Source organism: Triticum urartu, chromosome 4 (assembly GCF_003073215.2).
Source record: "Triticum urartu cultivar G1812 chromosome 4, Tu2.1, whole genome shotgun sequence".
Classification (NCBI taxonomy): domain Eukaryota; kingdom Viridiplantae; phylum Streptophyta; class Magnoliopsida; order Poales; family Poaceae; genus Triticum; species Triticum urartu.
This window is the reverse complement of record NC_053025.1, coordinates 3,984,903-4,008,993: the sequence shown is the minus strand read 5'-3', so window position 1 is coordinate 4,008,993 and position 24,091 is coordinate 3,984,903. Positions and strand designations below refer to the sequence as shown.

Sequence of the window (24,091 nt, the reverse complement as noted above, 5' to 3'; positions counted from 1 at the left end):
GATCTACAAGGGTATGTAGATCCACTCCTCCCTCGTTGCTAGATGACTCTATAGATAGATCTTGGTGACACGTAGGAAAATTTTGAATTTATGCTACGTTCCCCAACAAGTACTACCTTTGTGTTAAACCACTCCTATTTTTTATGGCACGAGTTTATACCGTAGAAAGCTTCTTATAGATGTTATGGTTATTATGGAAACCAAGACTTATTCAACATTGTTGTAGGGAAGCATAGGTAGCTGACAATATCTTTTGTGTGGTGAGTCGTTTCACTAAAGGAAAGCCAGGTCCTTAATTATATCACCCCTTGAGCCCATATTCGACAATATGCAGCACTATTCTTGGAAATAAAATATAATTCATAGTTTACATTGGAATAATTGTGTCCGAAAAGTGTGCCCCTTGTTCAACAGTCTTCTATGCAACAACACAACGCAGTATGCAGGTGGGGCCCACCCACCAGCCCAGCCCTGGTCATGCATTTTTTTCCATACAAATTTCCATCCTATTTCTACCCCATGAAAAATACTGCTCATTCATTTCTCCCTATATAAAAGTGAACTAGACACATCTAGTATATTATTCACCTAATGAATCAAGTGTGCATGCCAACGGGCACATACATGTCGGTCGGGAAACATGTTGTCATCGCCCGTGGTGGTGGTGGAGATGACTTGGTGATGCGCCGAAAAGGAAGTAGCCGGCCCGTCGCAGCCCATCTGTTGTGGGCGTCCGTGTCTAAGTCACAAGATCCTCAAGAACCTTACCACCCCCTTCTTCAGTGCAGGTTCTTAATGTACGCTCTTACATACATACGCGATGTTAATGAGGCGGGGTTGGTAGGCAAAGTGGGGCTTGCGGCAATCGGTGAGGATCACAAGTGAGACGAAGTCATGCGGGCCTTGTACAAGGCTTTCGAGAAGGAGTTTTGGTCACAATGAGACATAGGTACCATCATAAACCGGTTTTCTCTTTGTTTGCCATTGATATCAGGTGATACTACAAAGAGGAGTCCTGATGAGTTCATAAGGGATGGACCTAGCAGTTCTCACATCTTTTGGTTGGGCTTGAGAAAGCTTCTAAGGCATGTCGTGTCATCTGGAGCGATTTCCGATTACTATGTCCTTCATGGAGGGGTAGTGCCTTGCCAGGCGGGTATCCCCCTCTAAGTAGAGCTATTGTTCGTCACCAACCTAAGGGTAACATCCCCTGGTTTTGTGGAATTCCTTATACTTTAGGTGTAGTCCACATATCCCTCACTTTAGGTGTAGTCCACATATCCCTCGAGTCCCTTCCATATTAGTTGGGTAGACCGTTCCATTTATAATTCACTTTTTGAGAAAATGATATGCATCTATTATAAAGATTCATCAGAAAATACAAAAACACCTCAATAAAAAAAATACATATGGGTCCCTGTACCACCAACCACTACCGCCGCCAGAATGATCTGTCGATGAGCCGCTATCGCTTCTCCCTAGTGGAGTTGGCATGACCTTATCGATGACAACTAGGAAGTCTGGGCTGAAAAAAGACACGGCGCGCCTGTTTGGGCAGGTCCATGCCCGGATGGCCAGTTTTTAAATTTTGCTTCTTATTTTTCGTTTTTTTCCGTGTTTATATTTTTCTACTTCAAATAATTTTGGAATTCAAAATAGTTTCAATTTTTTTTTAAAATGACAATTTTGAAAGCAAATGTTTGTGGATTGAGAAAATGTTTGCATTTTTAAAAAAATGTTCGCATATTCAAAATTTTTTCGCAATTCTAAAAACAAATGTTTGGGAAAATAATGTTCATGATTTTTAGAAAAATGTTTGTATATTTATTTTTTATAATGAAATTGAACAAAATTTTACCAATTCAAAAACTGTTCATGACTTACAGAATAGTTTACTAATTCACAAAATTGTTCGTTGTTCAAAAAACAATCATACATTTCAAAAAATGTTCGTTAAATAAAAAAATGTTCTGAATTAAAAAAATTGTTCCACCAATTTCCAAAAAAATGTTTGTCAATTCGAGAAATTTTGCCTATTCAAGAAAAATGTTTGCAAATCATATAAAATGTTCATGAATTCAAAAAATGTTTATGATTTAAGGAAATGTTCAAAAAATATTAAATTGTTCATAATTTCAGGCATGTTCACGAGTTTATATTCATGATTTCGCAAAAATGAGACTGATAGTGTATCTCAGTGATGCTGCAAAATATGGGCAGGACCATTGGAGATTTTGATTTTTTTCTCAAGTTGCAACCTATAGGCTGTTTTTCTAGTCTATACCTAATAATAACGAAGCTATTGCTTCTGGCGGTAGATCGTGGATATTTCCCTCAAAGTTGCAAAATATTACCCACCGATGCCACTTAAAAACGTTACACACAGGGGAATCGCCCGCCTGGGCCGGCCCATGCAGTAGGGACCTCCTATACTGCGCTCTGTGAGCTGCGAGAAGACACAGGGCGCCCGTTCGGGCCAGCCATTGTCCAGGTGGCCTGTTTTCTAAATTTCGTTTTTATTTTTTATTTTTCTCTTCCGTTTTCCTTTTTTCTACTTTAAATAATTTAGTACTCCAAAAAATTCTCAAAATTAAAAAAAATGAGAATTTTGAAATAAAATGTTCAATACATCATAAAATTGTTTGTGTATTCAAAATATGTCCGTGATGTTGTAAAAAATGTTTGCTTATTCAAAAAATGTTTGAATTTGGAAAAGAAATATTTGGAAAATCAAAAAAAATTATGATTTTTTAAAAGGTTCGTGCATAAATTTTTTTGATAAAATTGGACAAAATTTGGTCAATTCAATAAATTTTCATGAATGGAAAAATTTCTAGAATTAAAAAATTGCTTGTTAGTTAAAAAATAGTTTACTCATTCATAAAATGTTCGCTGATTCAAAAAATGATCATGCATTTAAAAAAATGCTTGTCAAATAAAAAATGTTCGTTAATTTCCACAATTGTTCCACCAATTTTCAAAAAAATGTTCGTTGATTTAAGGAAGCTGTTTAAAAAATGTTCACAATTTACTAAAATTGTAAATAGTATAAAATGTTGAAGAATTCAATTTTTTTCTTGATTTTGTAAAATTAAAATAAATTGTAAAAGTGTTCACGATTTCAAATATGTGCACGAGTTTAAAAAAATGTTTGTGATTTCACGATATTGAGAGTGATATTGTATCTCGGTGGTGCAACAAAATGTGGTCATAGCCATTGAAGATTATGATTTTTTCTTCTTCCGTTGCAAAGCACAGGCCCTTTTGCTAGTAATAATAATTATAAGAAAGAGGTTATTGCTTCTGTCCGTTCGTCCAAAAAAATACCCCTAAAGTTGCTATAAATTACCCACTATGCCACCCATAAGTGAATAAAACAATTCAATTTTTTCTTTTCAAAGTCGTCGCCACGCTTCGTTGTTTTATAGATGTGATACCAATATAAATCACAGACGCACAAGCACCATAGTGGCTAACGCCTAGCTTGTCTGACTTTCCCCTCCATTTTTCATGCATGTCCTCACATATGCGTTCATGCACCGGCCCATGTGAAGGGCTTGACTCCCTTGTTCTTTTTAATTTAGTTTTTTTTGTCTTTTCTTCCTTCTATAAACTAATTCGGGATTTCAAATTTTCAAAGTTGCGAGTTTCCAAAAAATGTTTGAGAAATCATAAAATGTATGTGAATTCAAAAAATGTTCAGGAAATCATAAAAGTTTTGTATATTCAAAAAATGTTGTAGTTTTGTAAAACTGTTCGCAAATTATAAAAAAAATCATGATTTGGAAAAAAATGGTCAAGAAATAAAATCATGTTCATCATTTTGGAAAAATGATCATGTATTCAAAACATAGTTGGGAATCTGAAAAAAATGTCCATGAAATTTTAGAAAATGTTCACAAAAAATAAAAACACAAAATTTAATTTTCGTTCCTTATTTTTTATCATCGTTTCAAAAAAAATTGTCAAGAATTTTTTTTCATGGATGTCAAAAAATGTTCGTGATTTTTTTGAGTAAATCCAATTTTTTAAAAAAAATTGGTTGTCGATTCGATAAAATGTTCACCAATTCAAAAGTCTTTCGGGGTCTTTATATGTCTAGGCACTAGGAGTAGTTCGTGGTCGATGAGATTTGTTTTAATGTTTAAAATATTTCCTTACGCAACATAATGACAAGTGTGGCGTGTAGTGGCAAGCTCATAGCCTTGGGATTTACCACGTCGAATGCATTTTGATCACGTGGACATCGCGGCCATCATTACCGAGGGTAGGAAGAAAAATAAGTGGCAACATGATAAGCCACCATGTTAAAATAGAGGACACTCGATCATATATCAGGATATCGAGTCATACTTATTTTGCTAGCGCATAATTTTTTTTGTCTCCCGTTGCAAAACACGGACGTACCATGTATGAAAAAGAAAAGAAAATAGACATGTCGGAAAGATTATGAGCACACACGTTGGTCGAAAAGTTGGTGCTAAGGGCCTGTTTGGTTTCAAATAAGTCACCAACTTATAAGTCGAAAAGTGAAAAAAGTGACTTATTTTGCCAAACAGACCCAACTTAGTGGTACGCCGAAAAGGAAGTAGTCAACCGGTCCCAGCCATTCTGTTGTGGGGGACGACCTCAAGAACCTTATTGGCCCTTGCACGGTGCAGGCTTTGGGAGGCACTAAGATGGGGTTTGTACTTTGGGAGGCATTTGTCTTGTGAGAGTGCGGGTGTAAGGCTTTCAAGGAGCACTGGTGGCCATGATGAGATTAGCCATACACATCATCATAAAATGATTCATTCCATGTGTTTAGCACTGCACTGATATTGGGCAATACTACAAGAGGATTGCCGTAGCTTTTGTTAGGCTCTAGGATAGCCTGTGTTGTCCTTCTTCATGACAGGGTGGTGCCTTGCTATACAAGAATACATCTCCGAGTAGAACTATTGTTCCCCACCAATCTAAGGGTAACATCCCCTTGTTTTCTTTTTTTTTCAGAACGCTCAAGCAGAGCCCGGCTTTGAATTAACAAAGCCATCAACTGGCCAGGAATTACAATTGCCCATACAACGAGAAAGAAAAAACAAAGAAACATCCCCTTGTTTTCTGGGTTTCCTGATACCAATGTATGCCTTCCACAGTGATTGGGTAGACCGTTTGAAATGACCTGTAGTTCAGAAGAGAGCGGGGATTGTTTTTCGATTATGCGTTGCATTCCTGCATACAAAATTGGAGTGAACTTAAAACTTTTAACTAAACTTAAATGAATTTGATCAAATTACAAATCTGGGCATGACCTTTGTTCAATACTAGAGTTGTGATTCACAGTTTAAGAATGGGCTGAGCATTGTGAAGCTTACAGAGATCAGCTTCCCTGGTAGGGTATTGGAGATTGTCGATCCCAAGCTGCTACAGGAGTTGGAGCCTTGCCAAGAAACTCCAGTGGCCATGAAGGAAAATGGTATGCACACTTTGCTATCTATGCTAAACGTTGGCCTTTGCTGCACCAAGCAAACTCCGGGTGAACGAATCAACATGCAGGAGGTTGCTGCCAAGTTACGTCGAATCAGGGATGATTATCTCAGAAGCTGTTCTGTTGCTTCAGTAGTACGTATTAGCTACTTAAGGGCCTCTTTGATTCGTTGGATTTTGAAAACATAGGAATAGGAAAAATATAGGATTGAAGTGGCATGCCGACTTGAATCCTATAGGATTAGCAATGAGTGTTTGATGGCATAGGAAAAACAAAGGAATTGTAAAAAGAGGTTGGAGTGGATGTTAGATTTCCTATGAAATGTAGTACGAAAGATTCCACAGGAAAAATTCCTATGGGATTCAATCCTATGAATCAAAGGACCATCATAGGAAAAAATCCTAAGGATTTCAATCCTCCAAAAATCCTATAAAATTCCTTTTAATCAAAGGAGCCCTAAATATAGATTAGTACTTTTGGAGAAAGTCAAGCGGTGAACGCTATGTTTTCGTCTTACATTGAAAAAGAAAACACTTCGACAGAACGTGGCATACCTTAAATCTCCTGGCAAGTTCATTCGCATGTAAAATGTTTGCAAGCTTCGGCTGCCCATATGCTGCAATGGTGTTATACCTGCACGACGCAAGTTTGAAACAGCAAGTGACTCTCATTTGTCTTGAAATTATGTAAAAAAAATTAGAAAGGAGGATAACCCCCGGCCTCTCCATCAAACGATGCATACAGCCATCGTCTAGTAAATAGCAGGGGAAAACATAATTACTGCACGAAAATAACATACTCTTCCTCATCATTTAGCTTAGCGAAACAAATGCCTTTCTTGTATGCAAACCAGTGCCCCTCTGACGAAACATTAGCAATTCTTCCTTCGATGTCTGTCAAAAGAAAATGCCCTGAATATTATGACATGAAGAGTTAGGTGAAGCAGAAATGACCTAGGAGGGTTAATTAGGTGAAGTAGAAATCTCAAGTTTGCAACTTGTTGAAATGAAGTGTTTCTCTATAAGGGTATGTTAACTGGCTCCATCAGCTGGTCAAGTAGCACATGGAAGTTGGTAATCATACCGGCATGTTCAGTTGCAAACTGCATCTCGATGCCATCCTTTGTGAGGGAGAAAGGAGTGGCCATTACCCCTGCATTGTTGCTGCGAGGAAAAGCAATAGTTAATCAGGGGACACGATGTAGCTATTATTGTTCTTGAAACAGAAATACACTAGTTCAGATTACTAAAGAAAGGTACAATACACGATGTAACATACTCTTGTATCCAGGATCAAGTGATGTCTGCGCAAATACTTGACTAATACTATGATCTTGCATCCGGAACACCAGCACTGTCATACCGACTCTAGAGGGAACTGTTCCAAACCCTTCCATGAAATTTCCCATGCCTATAGCCTCCTCAAAATTGGGAAATCTGGACGATTGTCCCTCAATTCAGGACTGAAGGTATCGCCACAATATATTTTCTCTACCCTGTGGAGCCTTCCTACACATAGTCCAACCAACATGTTATATATGGTCCAAGTTGAGGTACAAAAGAAACCCTGAAATTAAATTGGCTCGATGTTGAGTTGTTGACAGAAACCTGCAGAAACTGTCAAGTTGCAGCCAAACTGATGTGCCATCTCGCTGAACCTGAACCTGAACCAAAGTGCATACCTGAACCTGAATTTGTGCTGGCGGCGGGGGTCTCGGCGAGGACGGCCTGGCGCACGGCCTCTGCGGCAGCGAGGTTCCTCTAATGAATGGATTTGGGCAGGGAATCCGATGAGATATGGACATACCAGGCAGGGAATGGGAATTATTTGCGAAAATGTTCCTCTAATCTCAGCACAAATTCACCTGCATGAACAGTAAATTCTGAAAAACTATTAACCAAACTCAAAAAAATATGTTTTTTTAAGAACATCAACAAGTTTTAGAGCCTCACAAGGGGATTGGAGAGGTTTGGAGGGGAGTTCAAATCCCAAGGAACCGAACAAGCTTAGGAAGAGGAAGTATCTCACAGCCCAGATACCGCACCAACAAAAATCTCTTCTTGCATCTGCATCCGACGAAATTCAGACAAATGAATCAATCAAATTCTCTCCCTCTCTGTCTGTTTTACCACAGATAGTATGATGACTAGTCTCGCACACTCAGACTCAGCTGTTTGTTGTACATTGCATTACACCACTGGCTTGAGTTTTTTTTTTTTTTTTTTTTTTTTTTTGAGAAACGGCAATGGCTTGAGTTCCTCCCATCCTTCATCTCATCTCCTCAGCATCTATCGACCATCAGGCGACGAGGTCGAGGGTGTAGTCCCACAGCTTCTTGCCCAGCTCCGCGTCCTTGGCCTTTTCGCTCGGCTCGTACATGTTGCTGTCGCTCCAGTACCTCCCCGACACGCCCTTCGCGCCCGGGTGCAACGCCATGTAGCATTGCGTCGCAGCCCCCTGTCATTCCAACACGATGGACTCTGTAATTACTGTAACATGATGGACACACCACCCTGTGAAGAAGAACGAACATAGTGCCAACATGTACCTGTTTAGCGTTCTTCAGCACCAGTTTACCAAGCGTCCGATGTACAACTGCATCCGACAAAAAATATTATGATGATATCAGTGAAGCTACAATTTCGAAAGCAGAACTTGGCATTTTATTAGTTTCACAGCTAAAGCCTAAAGGTTATTTGCATTGTTTTGACTGATGCCTGCCGTTTCTGTCTCTCACCCTTGCCATCTAGTGTGTGTGTTTCCTTTTCTTTTACGGTGCCATGAGTTATTCAAACCTCAATCAAAGCAAGACGAAGAGTGAATCAAGATGACTTCTTGTATGAAAGGAGGAGCACTGCATGATATCTCCATGCTGCCAATATATGTTTACCATCTAAGATGCTGTGGTGGCGAAGAAGGTTCGTGATGATAACTCCAGGATGGAGAGAATTCGCAGTCATGTTCACACCCTCTTCCTGTTCGACAAAATATTGAATCATGATTTGAGATACTTGGGCTGAAACAAAGCTATATATCATACTGATAAAGAACTGAAAACAGACAAATCCAGTTATTAAGAACAAACAGTTCAGCTTTTAGACAATGGGTTTGGATGCCGATTGTTCCCCGACAATTTCAGACCCAGATAAACAGTGAATGAAATGAAATCCTGTCATGAAGATCGTGTGGAACAACCGGTAAACGTTCTCTTAGTTCGGCAAATGGTGTGATTTTAGAGTCCAACTGCAGACTCTTAGAAAAAATGCAACTGACAGTGCTTGGTAGCATAAGTACTCATGTTGGAACAAACACCGACATAGAACCGGCTGGACCTAAAAAACTCAAAATAAAATAAACCCAAGGCATGGCCATAATGCCATAATGACATACCTTAAATCTCCTGGCAAGTTCATTGGCGTGTAAGATGTTGGCAAGCTTTGACTGCCCATATGCTGCAATGGTGCTATACCTGCACAACAGCAAGGTTCAAACAGCAAGTGACTCTCGTTTGTCTTGAAATTAAGTAAATGGTAGCGGAAAACATAAGAATGACTGCGCGGGAATTACATACTCTTCCTTATCATTTAGCTTGGCGAAACGGATGCCTTCCTTGTATGCAAACCTGTGCGCCTCTGACGAAACATTGACAATTCTTCCTTCCACGCTTGATTCACGAGAGGTCTTTTTCATGGTCTCCAGCAAAAGATTTGTCAGAAGAAAATGCCCTGAATATTATGAGATGAAGAGTTAGGTGAAGCGGAAATGAGCTAGAAGGGTTAGAAGAAGTAGAAATTAAAAGCTTGCAACTGTCCGCTGAGATAATTAAATGCTCTAGGATTGGCAGCAATTTTGTTTTAATCATAGGTTCAGAGTTCAGGAGCAGCAGTAGTACAGCAATGATACATCAAGGGGCTTATATTAAGGCACAGCAATGATACACTATTCTGAAATGAAGTGTTCTATACCAGGGTATGTAGCTGGGTTCATCAGCTAGTCAAGTAGTAGATGGGAGTTGAGTTGGTAATCGAATCATACCGACATGGTTGGTTGCAAACTGCATCTCGATGCCATCCTTTGAGAGGGAGAAAGGGGTCGCCATTACCCCTGCGTTGTTGCTGCCAGCCAGAGAAAGCAATATTTAGTCAAGGAACACCATGTAAGTAGCTATTATGGTACGCTTTAGCAAATGTGCAGGCGAGGAAGCATGAAAGATACTTTCTCTGGACGGAGGGAGTACTAAACTGAAGGTTTTTTTTTTAAAAAAAAAGAAGGATGTACCCCCGGACTCTGCATCTAGATGATGCATCAATAAGCCTGAAGCCACCAGAATATCTTTTTCCTACCCTGTGGAGACTTGCTACACTGATCTACTCCAACCAACATGTTATATATGGTTTAAGAAACCCAGAAATTGAATCGGCTCGATGTTGAGTTGTTGAGTGACACCCGGAGAAACTATGTCGCTGTTGTGCTACCTACTCTACTCGTGAATCGTGATGCACTTGAACCTGAATCTCACTGAACCTGAACCTGAACCTGAACCTGAATGGTTTTGACAACCCCTGACTGAACCTCAACTATCGTAAGAGGGGCTTTCCTTACATGAGGATGTTGAGCGGGAGTCCCCTGGCGGCGAAGTCGGCGGCGAACTTGCGGACGGAGTCCAACGAGGAGAGGTCCAGCTCCATCACCTCCACGCTGCCGGCGGGGGACTCGGCGAGGACGTCCTGGCGCACGGCCTCTGCGGCGGCGAGGTTGCGGACGGCCATGACGACGTGCGCCCCGCGCGCCGCCAGCACCCGCGCCGTCTCCGCGCCGATCCCGCTCGACGCACCTGCCAAGCAACCGAATCAGATCAAATCGAATGGAACCGGGGAGAGAGCGGCAAGGCGTGCGGCAAAGGAGGGGTAGGTGGTTACCGGTGACTATTGCGGTGAGGCCGGCTGCGGAGACGCCGGCGGTGACCTGGTCGGCGGTGGAGGCCCAGGAGAAGCCCGACGCGCCCTTGCGGCTCAAGATCCGCGCCAGCATCTTCTCTTGATCTCTTCTCTTCTCCCACGAATGGAATGGATGGCGGTCTGGATTCGAATTTCGAAATCTAATATAACAAGATTTAAAAAGAAGCATACGCATGCACCCACGTACAAGCCCATCATGCACGTTGCCCAAAAACAGGGCCAAATACAAACGTGGTCATTAGTTTCCAATTTTTTTTCCTCCATCAATGATCATTAGTTTCCTTTTTTATATCAATCAATATATATAATTAGGGATGCGTTTGGTTACTCGCATGGTCGGCATGGACTTTTCTGCATGTTTGCATTTGCGGCCGACTTGCGACAGGCTGAGCTGATGCAGGGTAAAAAAAAAATCATGTTATGCACATCGTTTGGCACCACGGAGCACTTTCATGCCTGGCGTTTGGTTGCCATGCAGTTCGGGTTTAACACTGTGAACGTGCAAAACATGATGTTTGGTTGTACACGTCCTGCTGTGATGTGCTCACCTTTTCTCACTCCACACTCCACTATTTGATGACCTTACCACACACTACGCATCGCAAATATAGAACATCACACTATGAATTAAACAGTCTTGCAATGAAATACCAATATCCTTGACGTTGAAGCCAACATTGTCACCAGGAAGTGCCTTGACGATTTCTTCTTCGATGAAACTGGAAATTAGACAGTAGTATTGATCATACAAGGTGAGCATAAACATGAGGAGTAGAACAATCAACTAGTTAAACGAGAACTGCAGAGATGATAATGATAAAAAAGGACACACAATTATTATTATTATTAGACTTTCTATCTTTACTATACTCCCTCCATTTTTGTATACAAGGCCACTATCAAAATTAGAATTTGCAGCTATACAAGGCCACTAATATCAATCGAGATAAAATTTATGAGGTTTGCCTCGTACTAGCAATCGAGGACATTAATACCCCATGCATGCATGTGGGGGTGAGAAGGTTGATTTTAGTGCACCGCATTAATCAACCAACGAGGAGTGAGAGAGTTGTCTTGTTGTGTGTTGTAGAGAAAAATACACATTAATTAACACGTCAAGCGAGGAGAAAAGACTAGTTTTCAACATTGACTAAAGTAGTCATTAGTTTCTATCTTGGTACCTGTAATATGAGTTTGTGGCCTTGTATACAAAAATGGAGGGAGTATATGTTTATGTGCACCTCTTTTTTTTTTGCGTTGGTCATGCACTAGGTTTGTGATTTGCATTTAACTCGATACGAGGATTTGAAGTTGAATTTCATGTGTTGTTGATTTCTTTGTGTGGTGATCTTGCATAGTTGTGTTGCAAAAATTCATGTGTTAAATTTAGCCAAATTCATATGTAAATAAATTGTGGTGTGGCTGCCCATTGTTTATCAATGTTTTATGCAGATGCCGCAAAACATGATTCTATGAAGGCTTTCGGCCTCTTTTCCTTCCTTCTTGGCGCCTTTGCAGAGAAAGATGATGAAGCAAAACCCAGACAAGGAAGACTGTATCATGACACTGAAACAAAACCCTTCAGCGTTCTGTTCTTGAAGTTCTTTACTAACGGGCTGATCCTGTATCAGGAAATCATGACCCTCGGAGAATGATAATGTCTTTGATCAACCAACTAGTACATCCCATCAGGAAAAGAAAAGAAAAAAGAGTAGCGAATGATGTATATCTTGATTGGGATAAACTGAAAGAGTACCAACTTACCAACGTTTTCTTGTTGGTCAGAAGAGCATCTCTGTAGCCCCCAAAACCTAAACAGAAACACAAGGAAGAAATTCTACTGGCCAATCTTCTCATCACCTGATTACTTCCCCTCTTGGTTTATCATGCACGGTAACTCTGCCCACACAACACGTCAACTCTTCTGCTAGTTAACCATCAAGCAATATAGTACCTGAATTCAACTGCGCCATGCAAGCATTTTACTCATTTACCATCTAAAAACCAACCAACCAAGTCTAGTACCCAAAGTCTAGTACTCAAATGAACTGCCCCATGGAATGGATGCTTTGCAACTCCACAATACTTTGCTCCATGGGTCGGCTCGGCTCGGCCAATATAGTAGGCAGGTGCCTTCCTTGTATACATCAGATCAGTCCTCCGGTGGGTGCTGTGCAGCTCCTCAGGACCTCAGCACAGAACAAGCTTCACATGATCCCCAGCCACCGCTTCCTTCCATCCTGCGCGCCCAAATACAAGACGAGAGTCATCATAATATGCACACATACCAGGTTAACTCGACACTAGCACTACTCAAGAGTAAGTAGTGGTGTGTCACTCAGCATACATAAACACTCCAAGCAACTACTAGCTAGGTCAGGTTATTTTGGATCGGAGGGAGTACTAATTACTAAAAGGCAGTTGCGTGCACGGGCTTGCAAACGGAACAACCAATAAGATAATTGCTTACTTTGAGAAAGGAATGCCGCCGCTTCTTGACCGGAAGACATCATGGTGCCTCGTTCTAGGCCTACGCTTTCTGCCGACTCCACGTTGCCACAGACTGAGCCGCTCTCATCTGTCATGATGCTGGAGGGAGAATGGTCCTCTGCTGCCGGTGTAATGGTACCACCATTAGCGTCTTCACATCCGTTCTCATCATGGCTGGTTGGCTGCATCACCTCGGCCACTGGATCGTTCAGAGTGTTCGAATCAGATTCAGGAGGAGCTGGGTGGTTATCCTTGGAGTCCTGCGAGCATCCACCACCGTCTTCGATCGCGACGCTTATGGATCCTATTAGCACTTGCGAGTTCTTGTCCGTGTTGAGAGGAGCCGTCTCTTGGTTAGCATCTACATCTGGCTCACCTTTTGGGCACCGTTCTTCAACACCAGTTCGCACCTTCCATGCCCAGGTCTTGCTTTTGTTTGTCGCTGCACCGACATTTGGCTCCCTGTGACGTGAGTGCCTTACTGAAGATGAAGATGGATGCTTCGACGCAGTCGCAGAAGAACCCGAGACAGAGCTATTTGGGGGAAGGTTTTCTGCCCTGTCGAGATTGCTTGTTGCCATGGCTTGTTCCCTGAAAACAGCAGCAGTATCGATTTCTTGTCCCGAACCACAATTGGCATCTTCTCCATTGCAACCATTGTCGTCTGAAGGCACTGGTGTTGACAATTGAAGATGCTGTGGGTCTTCTTGCTCGTGGAGGCCAGGGCCTGAAACAGCCTCGAGACTCTGAATCCCAGGAGAGCTCGTCGCACCATCGACCACTTCAGGTAACTGGACCATGGTGCCCTCGTCCTTGAGGTCTTTCAGTCTCTGTTCTTTCTGTCTCAGTTTCTTCATCCTTTTCCTTTCCATGATTTCAGCTTGCCTTCAAGTTATACAACAAGGATAGTTTAGATATAGATCTCATCACAAAGTAGAATCAAATGACGCTGCATTTATTTATAGCAATAAGCAGATAAACAATATTGGCTTTGCAGCTTTGTGTACCAAACTAATTAAGTAATTATATAACACGCCAATGACATTAAACATTAACCTTTTCTGAGCAGCGTCCTCTTCCTCCACAAGCAACTTCTGGCATCTTAATGCTTCGGCAGCCTTATCAGCAGACCATGCTTCAACCTGTTGTTTTATTTACGGTCCTTCGTTAGAATCATAGAAACTTGTAGCTGGAGGTTAAATGCACTAACTCTGTTTTGCGTAATGGAAAGACATCGTACCAGCTTCTGTTCAAGGATGTAACTCGTGCACGCAACAACGTTTTTCAACTCTGTTGCGACCTTCTCAACCTCCCCATCAAACAAAAACTTCTGAACGAAAGCAGCGTCGGCTGCGTTGGTACAGAGAAATGTGTTCTCGCTTGCTTCGTCGAGCATGATAAACAGTTCATTTGATGAGATAGGTAGTCTTGAGGCTGCTGTCTGAATAAGGTCCTGCAGTTATGGGGAGAAAAGAAGCTTATTACATACTACACGACACCAAATGCATACAGTAATGCAGTTACAAGTTGGGTCAAAATCCTTACCAGGAGTTCATTGCCAGCTCTGGCATACGGCAGCGGCAACGAAGCGTACCCTGGCTTGCACATCCATGACGACAATGATGTCAAGATGAATAAAGCGCTGGTCTCCTGAAGATGTATTTCTTGTGTATAACATTAGATGTTCCGAAACACAAACCGATACACAAAGACAAAGCCGTATACTCTGAAGATGCCGATCTACGGTCATTACCTCTATAGCCATGCCCTCCAAGGACAGTATCGCTTGGGCCTGATCCACCGTGAGCTGAAGAGCAGGACAAGTTATTAATCACATGAACACACTACTAGCAAGGAGAGGGAAACAACATGTTGCTTCGTTTAAATAGGTTATATAAGGCCAGTAATCCACAATCTGTCAGCAAATCACTCTTTCTGCTAAATTATTTATATTACAGCAGAGAATAAAGAAGTGGCGGCAGAGCAGAGCATATCTTCTTACTTTGTCCCAGAATGCGGCAAGGTGGTCTCTGTTCTTGGGGAAATCCTGCAAAACCATCAGGAAACAAATATGTCATGCCAATGCAGGGCAGCAAGGGGGTGGGCACTGGGTATAAGAAAACCGAAGGCGTGGACGAATGGAGTTGCGTATCGCGCGTAACATTAGCTGAACACAGGTTAATGCAGACCATCCATTCGTTTAAGTAGGTTATAGGTCACTAATCCACAATCTGTGAGCAAATTACTCTTTGCTAAATTATATTACAACTATTATCGGACACCCGTATTCGTCGAACCCCCATGTTGACGGGCGCTCGATTACGTACATACATCATAATGTATTGAACAGTCAGGTGAAAATGCAGGTACAAAGTGATTTTTGACACCCAACTGAACTGAACTGAACTGACAGAGGAGATGAAAAAAAATGAGGACAGAATGGGGGCAACCTTGTCGATCTTGAGGGCGCGGCGGTGGACGCGGGTGTGGCGGCGGAGGGCGACGGAGGAGCAGAACTCCCGGGGGCACTTGGCGCACTTGGTCAGCTGCATCTTGGGCGGCGAGAAGAGCGGCCACCCGGGGAGATCTGCGCCCAAACAAACAAACGAACAGACGAATCAGGATCCAAGAATGAGATCTCGCCGGCGGCGAAGGCCACTGACGGACACGACAGCCGGAACCGGTGCTGGCTGCTCCGTGAATGAGATACGTACATTTGTCGGTGGCGTCGGCGGCGGCGGCGCTGTTGCTGCTGTTGTTGGCCTTGGCGGCGGCCTGCGCGAGCGCGACGACGGCGTCGGGGATCTTGAGCGGCTGGATCTGGCCGGAACCGGACCCGGACCCCGACGCGGCCATCTTCCCGGCGGGCCGGCGGCGAGGCGGACGCGCGTGAGGGATTGGGGATGGGGAAGACGGAGATCTTCGGGACAGGGGAGACCAAAAGGAGGAGTCTTTTTTACTGGTCTCAAAACACAAAGGACAAAGGAGGAGTTTTTATTCTTTTTATTACTACTACTACTACTGACTGATGAATGAATGTCTGGTTCATGTTACCATATCAAATACAACGATATAATTACGAATGTATGCTTTAAATTCTTGCCGAAGCCGCAATCTAATTTTAATTACATATGCGAGCGAATTGGTTGGACCCATTACATATCGATTTAATAGAGGATAATGCATAGTGCAAAGCATGACACCAATTAAAAAAGTGTTTGTCTGTTTCAGGTTAACTCTGTTCACGGATATACAAAGGTATAGTATGTTTGGCGACGATGAAAGTACGGAGCTACTCTCACTTGTCCAGGAGGAGACATCTTGATGGTTCTTTGCTCTATGGCGAACAATAGACGACAAGTACCCGTTGGCCACCAAGTCCGGCCACTATCTTCTCCGGTAGTTCTTGATTTGGGCTGTGATGTGGTCCGGGGTAGAGGGGGTCGATGATTCTTGATTGGGACGGTGATGTGGGGCGGAGAAGGGAGAAGCTGCAATGCAGGGGAGTACGAGAGGGGTTGAGTGCGAGGTGAAGAGGTGGATATGTGGCGGCAGAGTAGTGTGTCCATCGGCGATGATGGTGGGAGTGTGTTTGTTGCGCCGCGATGCCTTCTCTGTTCCTTTGTCGTCAAGAGAGAGAAAATGGTTGGTTGGTTAAGTGGGTTCCTATAATGGGCTAATAGAGCTAGCCCATTTTAAAAAGTTATGTCCAATGAGAGCCCATGAAAGCAGTCTAAGTGGGATGAACTGGTTAGTCCCCCTTAAACCCGCGTCTACCTGCAGCGTGATAAACCGACGATCTTGCTCGTGGAGGCTCGAAATAAGGGGCCATTGTAGAAAACGATATTGCTGCCAACAATGTATATGGAGCCATGCCGGCAGACAACACAAATAACCGCCCGTCATCCGCGGATAAAAGCGGGGTGGAAACTCACATGCTCTTCAGCAATGCGGCGACAAGCGTCCTCGAGGTGGGATTGAAGTCGAAGATTTTTTTATTTGAGATGACACCGTCGGAGGAGGAAGAAGCGTCATCGAGATGGTAATCACCTTCTATCCGCTTGCGCGTCGATGTGACAGTTGGAGATTGATCATGTGAGAGGTTTTTGTTTTGTTTTTTGCATGGGGGCAAGGCACAAACTCAGTTGATAGCAACATTGCATGGGTCAAGGAGGAGTGAGTAGTTACCAATAGGAACATAAAACGAATGGAAGGATGTATGAGTTTGTTGGTCGACCGTTGGATTGAGTTTGGGTTGATCCAACGGCGGGAGCGCACGCGAGGCGGCGAATGGATCGGTGGCCACGGAGGGATTGGAAGAAGAAGATAGGGAAGAGCGGAGCAGAGGAGAGGAGTCCGAGCGCGCGCGCAGCCATGGCCACCGCAACCTCCTTATCCCTCCACGGCCATGGCCTCGGCCTCCCTTCCCCGACCGCCAAGACGCCGGCGCGGAGGCTGCTCCCCGTCACCGTCAGGGCCATGGCGCCGGCCAGCCCCAGCAAAGGTCCGTCCGTGCTTCCTCCTGCTCGCCATTTACCTGTATTCGAGCCACCAGGCCGGGCGCCATGGTTTTGGGTTTGTGTGCGTGCTCTGGCAGCTGCCGCTTCTTTTCATATCCTCTCCGTGTCGTGTCGTGTCGTGCCAGGTGAAGCTGCTGCGGTGGAGTGCTCCCCTTCCCCGCGGCGGCAGGTGCTGGTGGCGGGGGCTGCCGTGGCCGCCGCGGCGCTCGTCTCCCGGCCCGCTCCGGCGGCATGTATGTTCTCCCTCCTTCTTCTCCCAATCCATCCATCCATCGCCCTAGGTAGTAGAATGATCAAAACTAATCCTGATTGATGTGGTATATCTAAATAATGGGATTGTAGTCGCGGCGGCGGACGGCAAGTTCATGCCGGTCATCGACCGGAAGGCCGGCTACTCCTTCGTCTACCCATTCGGATGGCAGGTACGTACTCCTCCATGAATCCTCTGCTCCATACGCATACTGCATACACTTGGTGATGCTGAATGAATAAATGAATGCAGGAGGTGTCTGTGCAAGGGCAGGACAAGGTGTACAAGGACGTGATCGAGCCGCTGGAGAGCGTCAGCATCAACATGATCCCCACCACCAAGGAAGACATCCGCGACCTCGGCCCGCCCGACCAGGTCCACCCCACTCCACTCCGTCATACGCCTTCTCATTAAAGAAAAGATAGATGGATAGATTGTTTATATCTCATCTCTTCTCTTGTATATCATGTGTGTGTTCTTCAGGTTGCCGAGGCCTTGGTGCGGAAAGTTCTATCACCACCCACGCAGAAAACCAAGTTGATCGAGGCCAAAGAGGTGTGGGTGTACCTTTTCTTTCTTTCTCTCACTTTAACCCGTTGATTCAATCCTCACAAAAGTGGCGCGCACCAGTTTTGATTAGATATTTCACTACCTTTTGTGTTTTGATTAAATTGGATAGATGTGCGTGCTTGTCTGATTATTCATTGATTGATCCAAAAATTAAAACTGTAACATATATATGGTATGCCATAGGTCGCTTTAGAAATAAACATCCCACAAAATATATCCGTTTGCATTACAATGGAGATAATGGAGGTGCACAAACCCACATGACTCCAGTAAAGTCGAGCCCTTCTGTAAAAAATGTGAGAGATAGAAGCGGAATGTTGCAGCCAGAGACAAATAAAATACTACTTCCAGCCACAAACTAGACATGAATCTGCATGATGATTCTACTCTAAATGTCGCAAACTGTTGCCTAAAAATTAAAGTGTTTTCTTTTGTCTTGCGTGTACGTATGTATGTATGTGTGTGTGTATGCATTATGCATCTTTTGTTCTTTGTTGTACTTCTTATTGTTTATGAAAAACCCTACATATCGTCCTGGCATATTTACCCAGCGAAGGATGATCATTGCCGTAACATCAAATTTATCAATCCTTGGCAGTACAAACTATCTAATGCTTCTCGGTTACGTTAGTAGATTTTTTTGTTGTCAAATGCTCTTTTGTTGTCAACTTTATATGTTATTGTTTTGTGCATTTTTTAGGTATTCGCTTGTTGTTAAACTCACAAGATGCATTTCATTGTCCAGACCGATATCGATGGAAGAGCTTACTATACTTTCGAGTTCACAGCTCAGGCTCCAAATTTCACAAGACATGCACTTGGCACAATTACCATAGCAAATGGTATTAACTCCTATCTGGCATCATCGTTTTCTCTCTCAATAAGATGCCATGTTAGTTGTAAACTCCAATCAACTTCTCTTGCACGATTCCTGCTCTCTCACTTGTATTTGAAATGCTTGATTGATGATGTCATTGGTCGGTGGTCACTACTATATATCTACCATCTTCTCACTGTGTAGGGGTTGTTGCAGGCAAGTTCTACACGTTGGCGACGGGCGCAAACGAGAGGAGATGGGACAAGATGAAGGATAGGCTACATACAATCGTCGACTCATTCAAAATCGAAACAAAAGTGTGAGGGGTATTTGATGCATTGTGCTGATTTTCTATTTTTGGTTTGTTCGTTTTCGGAGCTACAGCTGGCGTGAGGTTCAATGGCAAATGTCGGGAATACAGATTCTACTGATCTTTTTTCTTTTCTTTTCTTTTCTTATGAAATATGTGATTTCAAATACTATTGTCTATATGTATATCATTTCACCCTCTATAATGCGATCCTTGGAGTACGGAGATCGAGCCTTGTGTAAATGTCTCAACATAAGCAATGTTAAATAGAAGCATCATTTGCGTATTACTAATCAAATTCGGTGCCGAAATTTGTCCACAGGTAGAATGAAATTCGCAGGTACTGTGTAAGTCTATCTCCAACTAGGCAAATACAAAGAAGCTATAATTTCCTTTTCACAAATATAACACGCTTATGGCCAGTGGCGTAAATTTCCCCATAGCTTGTATATAATGTACTAAAATAAACATTTCTTTGAAAAATAAATAATATTTCTATTAATGGACCACCCTGATGTATTGGGCTGGCTACGCCACTGCTTATGGCCCATGCCACCGAAATGTGGCTTCCACAATAGCTTAAATCGACCAATCCTCTTGCAAAAAATGCCACCAAGAAACATGAATCCAAACACCATGCCCCCTCCCTCGCCAAGGGGTGGCTCGCCGCCGGCGCCCCCAGATCAGCCGACTCAAGCTCGGGTCAACTTCCTCCAGCCCCTCGTCGGTGGCCCCCTGTTGCCCCCTAATCGATCTAAACCTAACTAACCGAAAAAGAAAAACCGACGGTTTATACCGGTTAACCGGACTTGGCCGGCGGCGGTCAACAACGACGAGCGTCGGCGAAGAGGCGACGACAAGGCGGGGCGGCGGTGCGGGGTGGCGACGGCGAGGCGGGGCAGCGGTGCGGGGTGGCGACGGCGAGCGGCGGCTGGCAACTGCGGCGGCGGCGGCTTGTGGCATGCGGGGAGGCGGCGGCGACTGGCGATGAGGAGGAGGGGGGCCGAGAGGGCTGCTTGGGCGAGGGGGCGTGGCCTCGGGAGGCGTGTCCGCCTTGGACACAGCCGGCGGCGGGACTCCTCCGCCCGGGAGGAAGGCGGCACAGGCGAGCGGGCCGGCTCGACTGGGCCAAAGGCCCAGTCGGTCGAGAATTTTTTTTTAAAAAAATTTTGCCCGAAAGGAAAAAATCCTAATAAAATATAAAAATTTCTAAAAATAGCAGAAATAATTTTCATCGTCCAAACCTAATATTTAGGACAAAGTGCACATTTTTCTGGCCTAAAAATGCAATTTTCAAAAATGCATATTTTTCCAATTCAAATAAAATAGCGAATAAAATGCAATTAAAATATTTATTTGATTTTAAAATTTCCTCTCCAATATTCCTCTCTTTTGAAGAAGTCATTTTACTTTCTCTCATTTATTTTTATTATTGGAAATAATTGGAGAGAAAAATATTTAAAATCAAATTGATCCTCTTTTCAAATTTGAGAAAATTCAAATATGAAAATTTGTGAAACCTCCAACTCTCTCCTTGGGTCCTTGAGTTGCTTAAGATTTTTAGGATCTCAACCAAAATGCAAATAAAATATGATATGCATATGAGGACCTATGTATAACATCCAAATTGAAAATTGGGATGTTACAGCCACGGCCGAAGCGCGGCCGGTAGGGGCGCGGCCAGGGAGCGACGCGTTCAACGAGCGGCAGTGGGCGCTGGTGAGTGGCGGCAGCAGGGCGGTGGCGCGAGCGCAGGTAGCGGGGCGCGCGCGGGGTGTGCAGGGGGGTTGTGGTGAGCTCGTGTGGGAGTGGAGTCGGGTCGTGGCAGGAGGCTCGGGCACGACAGACTACGACGGCTAACAAGGGGAAAAATAGGGGGTCGACGGAGGAAGCTCACAGTGAGTGCGGGGCGAGCTTGAGGAGGTCCGGGAGGCGTCGGAGCAGCGGGGCGATGACGAGGCAGTGGCGACGGTGGTTTGGCTCCTCATGGGAAAGAAGACGACGACGACGATCGAGTGTGCCTCGACTCAAACCGGTGGATTCATCCGACGAAGACGAGCGCGACGGAGCTTTTAGACATCTCCGCGTGGATCGGGAGACACGGCGGTCGCGGGATTGACGAGCGCGCGTCGACGTTGAGCTTGGGTGAGCTCCAGATCGAAAAAAAGGAGGGAGTGAGAGTATGAGGGGCTAGGGTTTCAACAAGGAGGGTCGAGGGGGGGTCACCTTGTAGGCGCCCACGAGGTGGCGGATGGCTGCCACGCCGACAGCCATGGCCAGGGCACCCCGGATGGCTGCCACGCCCCTGTTACGTGAACAGGGGTAGGGGAAGACCACCACGTGGGCTTGGGCTGCAACATTTTGTTTAATGGGCCGAAGTGCCCAGTAGTTTAGGTCCCTCATTTTGTTTGTTTAATTTTTTCTTTACAGTTTTACAAATAGTTGGACCACCAAATGACTTTTGTTACCAATGAAACTTGGCACATAAATCATGCACATTATTGTGGTATTGCACCAAAAATTTTGAAGTCAATTGAAGCAATTCCAATTTATATTTGAATTTAAACGTGTTTATTTAATCTCGCCGATCCATTAAAACATTTCTAGGGGCAAATTAAAGGGACCATTTAATGTTGGTTGCTACATGTTAAATACTTGGTGAATATTTGCAACCCACCGAACATTTTTATTTGATAGTTCCAAGAAATAAGAATTTGACTTGTTATTTGAATTTTGAATTTAACTCTGATTTTCATCAATTGGCAAATTGGGTTAATCAACATGGTGACATGGCATGTCAGGGTGAGGTTACCGTAACTTGATTATCGGGGTGTTACAAATATGCTATTTTATATGACTTTTGAGACTAACCTATTAACCTAGAGGCTAGTGCCAGATTCTATTTTTTCCTTGTTTTAGAGTTTCGCAGAAAAGGAAATACCAAACGGAGTCCAAACGAAATGAAACTTTCCCAATGATTTTTCTTAGACCAGGAGACATCTAAAGGGCTTGGAGTGCACGTCAGGAAAGCCATGAGGCGGCCACAAGCACGGAGGGCACGCCCGGGGGGGGGGGGGGGGGGGGGGCCCCCCCCCCTTGGTGGGCCCCTCGTGACTCCACCGACCTATTTCTTCCGCCTATTGATATGTCTCTGATACGTCTCCAACGTATATACTTTTCCAAACACGTTTGCCCTTGTTTTGGACTCTAACTTGCATGATTTGAATAGAACTAACCCGGACTGACGCTGTTTTCAACAGAATTGCCATGGTGTTATTTTTGTGCAGAAATAAAAGTTTTTAGAATGACGTGAAAATCAACAGAGAATATTTTTGAAATATATAAAAAATACTAGCGAAAGAATCGAGGCTAGGGGGCCCACACCCTGTCCATGAGGATGGGGGGCGCACCTACCCCCTGGGCGCGCCCCCTGCCTCGTGGCCCCCCGGTGCTCCACCGACCTCAACTCCAACTATATATATTCACGTTCAGGGAGAAAAAAAATCAGAGAGGAGAATTCATCGCGTTTTACGATACGGAGCCGCCGCCAAGCCCTAATCTCTCTCGGGAGGGCTGATATGGAGGCCGTTCGGGGCTCCGGAGAAGGGAATCCATCGCCATCGTCATCATCAACCTTCCTCCATCACCAATTTCATGATGCTCACCGCCGCGCATGAGTAATTCCATCGTAGGCTTGCTGGACGGTGATGGGTTGGATGCGATTTATCATGTAATTGAGTTAGTTTTGTTAGGGTTTGATCCCTAGTATCCACTATGTTCTGAGATTGATGTTGCTATGACTTTGCTATGCTTAATGCTTGTCACTAGGGCCCGAGTGCCATGATTTCAGATCTGAACCTATTATGTTTTCATGAATATATGTGAGTTCTTGATCCTATTTTGCAAGTCAATAGTCACCTATTATGTGTTATGATCCGTTAACCCCAAAGTGACAATAATCGGGATACTTACCGGTGATGACCTTAGTTTGAGGAGTTCGTGTATTCACTAAGTATTAATGCTTTGGTCCGGTACTCTATTAAAATAAGGCCTTAATATCCCTTAGTTTCCAATAGGACCCCGCTGCCACGGTAGGGTAGGACAAAAGATGTAATGCAAGTTCTTTTCCATAAGCACGTATGATTATATTCGGAATACATGCCTACATTACATTGATGAGTTGGAGCTAGTTCTGTGTCACCCTATGTTATAACTGTTGCATGAGAAATCACATCCGACATAATTATCCAGCACTGATCCATTGCCTATGAGCTTTTCACATATTGATCTCTGCTTAGTTACTTTTTCGTTGCCACTGTTACAATCACTACAAAACCAATATTGTTACTTTTGCCACAGTTGCCATTACTTCCATATTACTTTGCTATTAAATACTTTGCTGCAGATATTAAGTCTTTCAGGTGCGGTTGAATTGACAACTCAACTGCTAATACTTGAGAATATTCTTTGACTCTCCTTGTGTCGAATCAATAAATTTGGGTTGAATACTCTACCCTCGAAAAACTATTGCGATCCCCTATACTTGTGGGTTATCAAGACTATTTTCTGGCGCCGTTGCCGGGGAGCATTGTGACGCCCGGATATTCAAGCTACAGTAACCCTTCGCTAATGATGCCACGTCACCACAGTTACTATAGTTAATCTTGCGATGATTTAAATCCCGTCAAATTTCAAATTTAAAATCAAGT

At 43.8% G+C, this 24,091-nt stretch overlaps 3 protein-coding genes across 4 annotated transcripts; 1 reads left to right on the top strand and 2 right to left on the bottom strand.

Annotated features, from left to right (window-relative positions):
* Positions 1-7,503: 7,503 nt before the first annotated feature.
* On the bottom strand, positions 7,504-11,127 carry LOC125550127 (short-chain dehydrogenase TIC 32, chloroplastic-like). The gene is made up of 8 exons (XM_048713041.1): positions 10,387-11,127; positions 10,070-10,301; positions 9,503-9,582; positions 9,039-9,192; positions 8,858-8,936; positions 8,358-8,442; positions 8,016-8,062; positions 7,504-7,924 (listed from the first exon to the last, which is right to left on the bottom strand). Exons 1-8 carry the CDS (start codon positions 10,598-10,600, stop codon positions 7,766-7,768), a joined length of 1,050 nt encoding a protein of 349 aa, XP_048568998.1. The 5' UTR covers positions 10,601-11,127; the 3' UTR covers positions 7,504-7,765.
* Positions 11,128-11,987: 860 nt separating this feature from the next.
* Positions 11,988-15,897, bottom strand: LOC125550124. The gene is made up of 9 exons (XM_048713040.1): positions 15,630-15,897; positions 15,366-15,502; positions 14,918-14,962; positions 14,669-14,722; positions 14,461-14,565; positions 14,156-14,368; positions 13,972-14,057; positions 12,896-13,800; positions 11,988-12,665 (listed from the first exon to the last, which is right to left on the bottom strand). Exons 1-9 carry the CDS (start codon positions 15,769-15,771, stop codon positions 12,616-12,618), a joined length of 1,737 nt encoding a protein of 578 aa, XP_048568997.1. The 5' UTR covers positions 15,772-15,897; the 3' UTR covers positions 11,988-12,615.
* A 1,328-nt stretch (positions 15,898-17,225) lies between these two features.
* Positions 17,226-19,607, top strand: LOC125550123 (psbP-like protein 1, chloroplastic). Of its 2 annotated transcripts, none has more exons than XM_048713039.1 (7): positions 17,226-17,419; positions 17,561-17,668; positions 17,778-17,857; positions 17,938-18,060; positions 18,169-18,240; positions 19,001-19,097; positions 19,289-19,607. In XM_048713039.1, exons 1-7 carry the CDS (start codon positions 17,290-17,292, stop codon positions 19,393-19,395), a joined length of 717 nt encoding a protein of 238 aa, XP_048568996.1. In that variant the 5' UTR covers positions 17,226-17,289; the 3' UTR covers positions 19,396-19,607. The 2 variants fall into 2 exon arrangements, with proteins under 2 accessions (XP_048568996.1, XP_048568995.1); XM_048713038.1 differs by having other exon boundaries at positions 19,277-19,607.
* The last annotated feature ends 4,484 nt before the right edge of the window (positions 19,608-24,091 follow it).

Bases quoted from the DNA above. Each gene is read 5' to 3' on its own strand.
- LOC125550127 (XM_048713041.1), bottom strand. From the start codon at position 10,600: ATGCGTATGCTTCTTTTTAAATCTTGTTATATTAGATTTCGAAATTCG. The intron at 10,302-10,386 runs GTAACCACCTAC...GTTGCTTGGCAG, and splicing joins CCTCACCGCAATAGTCACCG to GTGCGTCGAGCGGGATCGGC. The intron at 8,063-8,357 runs GTAAACATATAT...TGTCGGATGCAG, and splicing joins CCACCACAGCATCTTAGATG to TTGTACATCGGACGCTTGGT.
- LOC125550124 (XM_048713040.1), bottom strand. From the start codon at position 15,771: ATGGCCGCGTCGGGGTCCGGGTCCGGTTCCGGCCAGATCCAGCCGCTC. The intron at 14,369-14,460 runs GTAAGGATTTTG...CCATAACTGCAG, and splicing joins GAGCTGGCAATGAACTCCTG to GACCTTATTCAGACAGCAGC. The intron at 13,801-13,971 runs GTTAATGTTTAA...TATAACTTGAAG, and splicing joins GAGGACGCTGCTCAGAAAAG to GCAAGCTGAAATCATGGAAA.
- LOC125550123 (XM_048713038.1), top strand. From the start codon at position 17,290: ATGGCCACCGCAACCTCCTTATCCCTCCACGGCCATGGCCTCGGCCTC. The intron at 17,858-17,937 runs GTACGTACTCCT...AAATGAATGCAG, and splicing joins TCTACCCATTCGGATGGCAG to GAGGTGTCTGTGCAAGGGCA. The intron at 18,241-19,000 runs GTGTGGGTGTAC...TTCATTGTCCAG, and splicing joins AGTTGATCGAGGCCAAAGAG to ACCGATATCGATGGAAGAGC.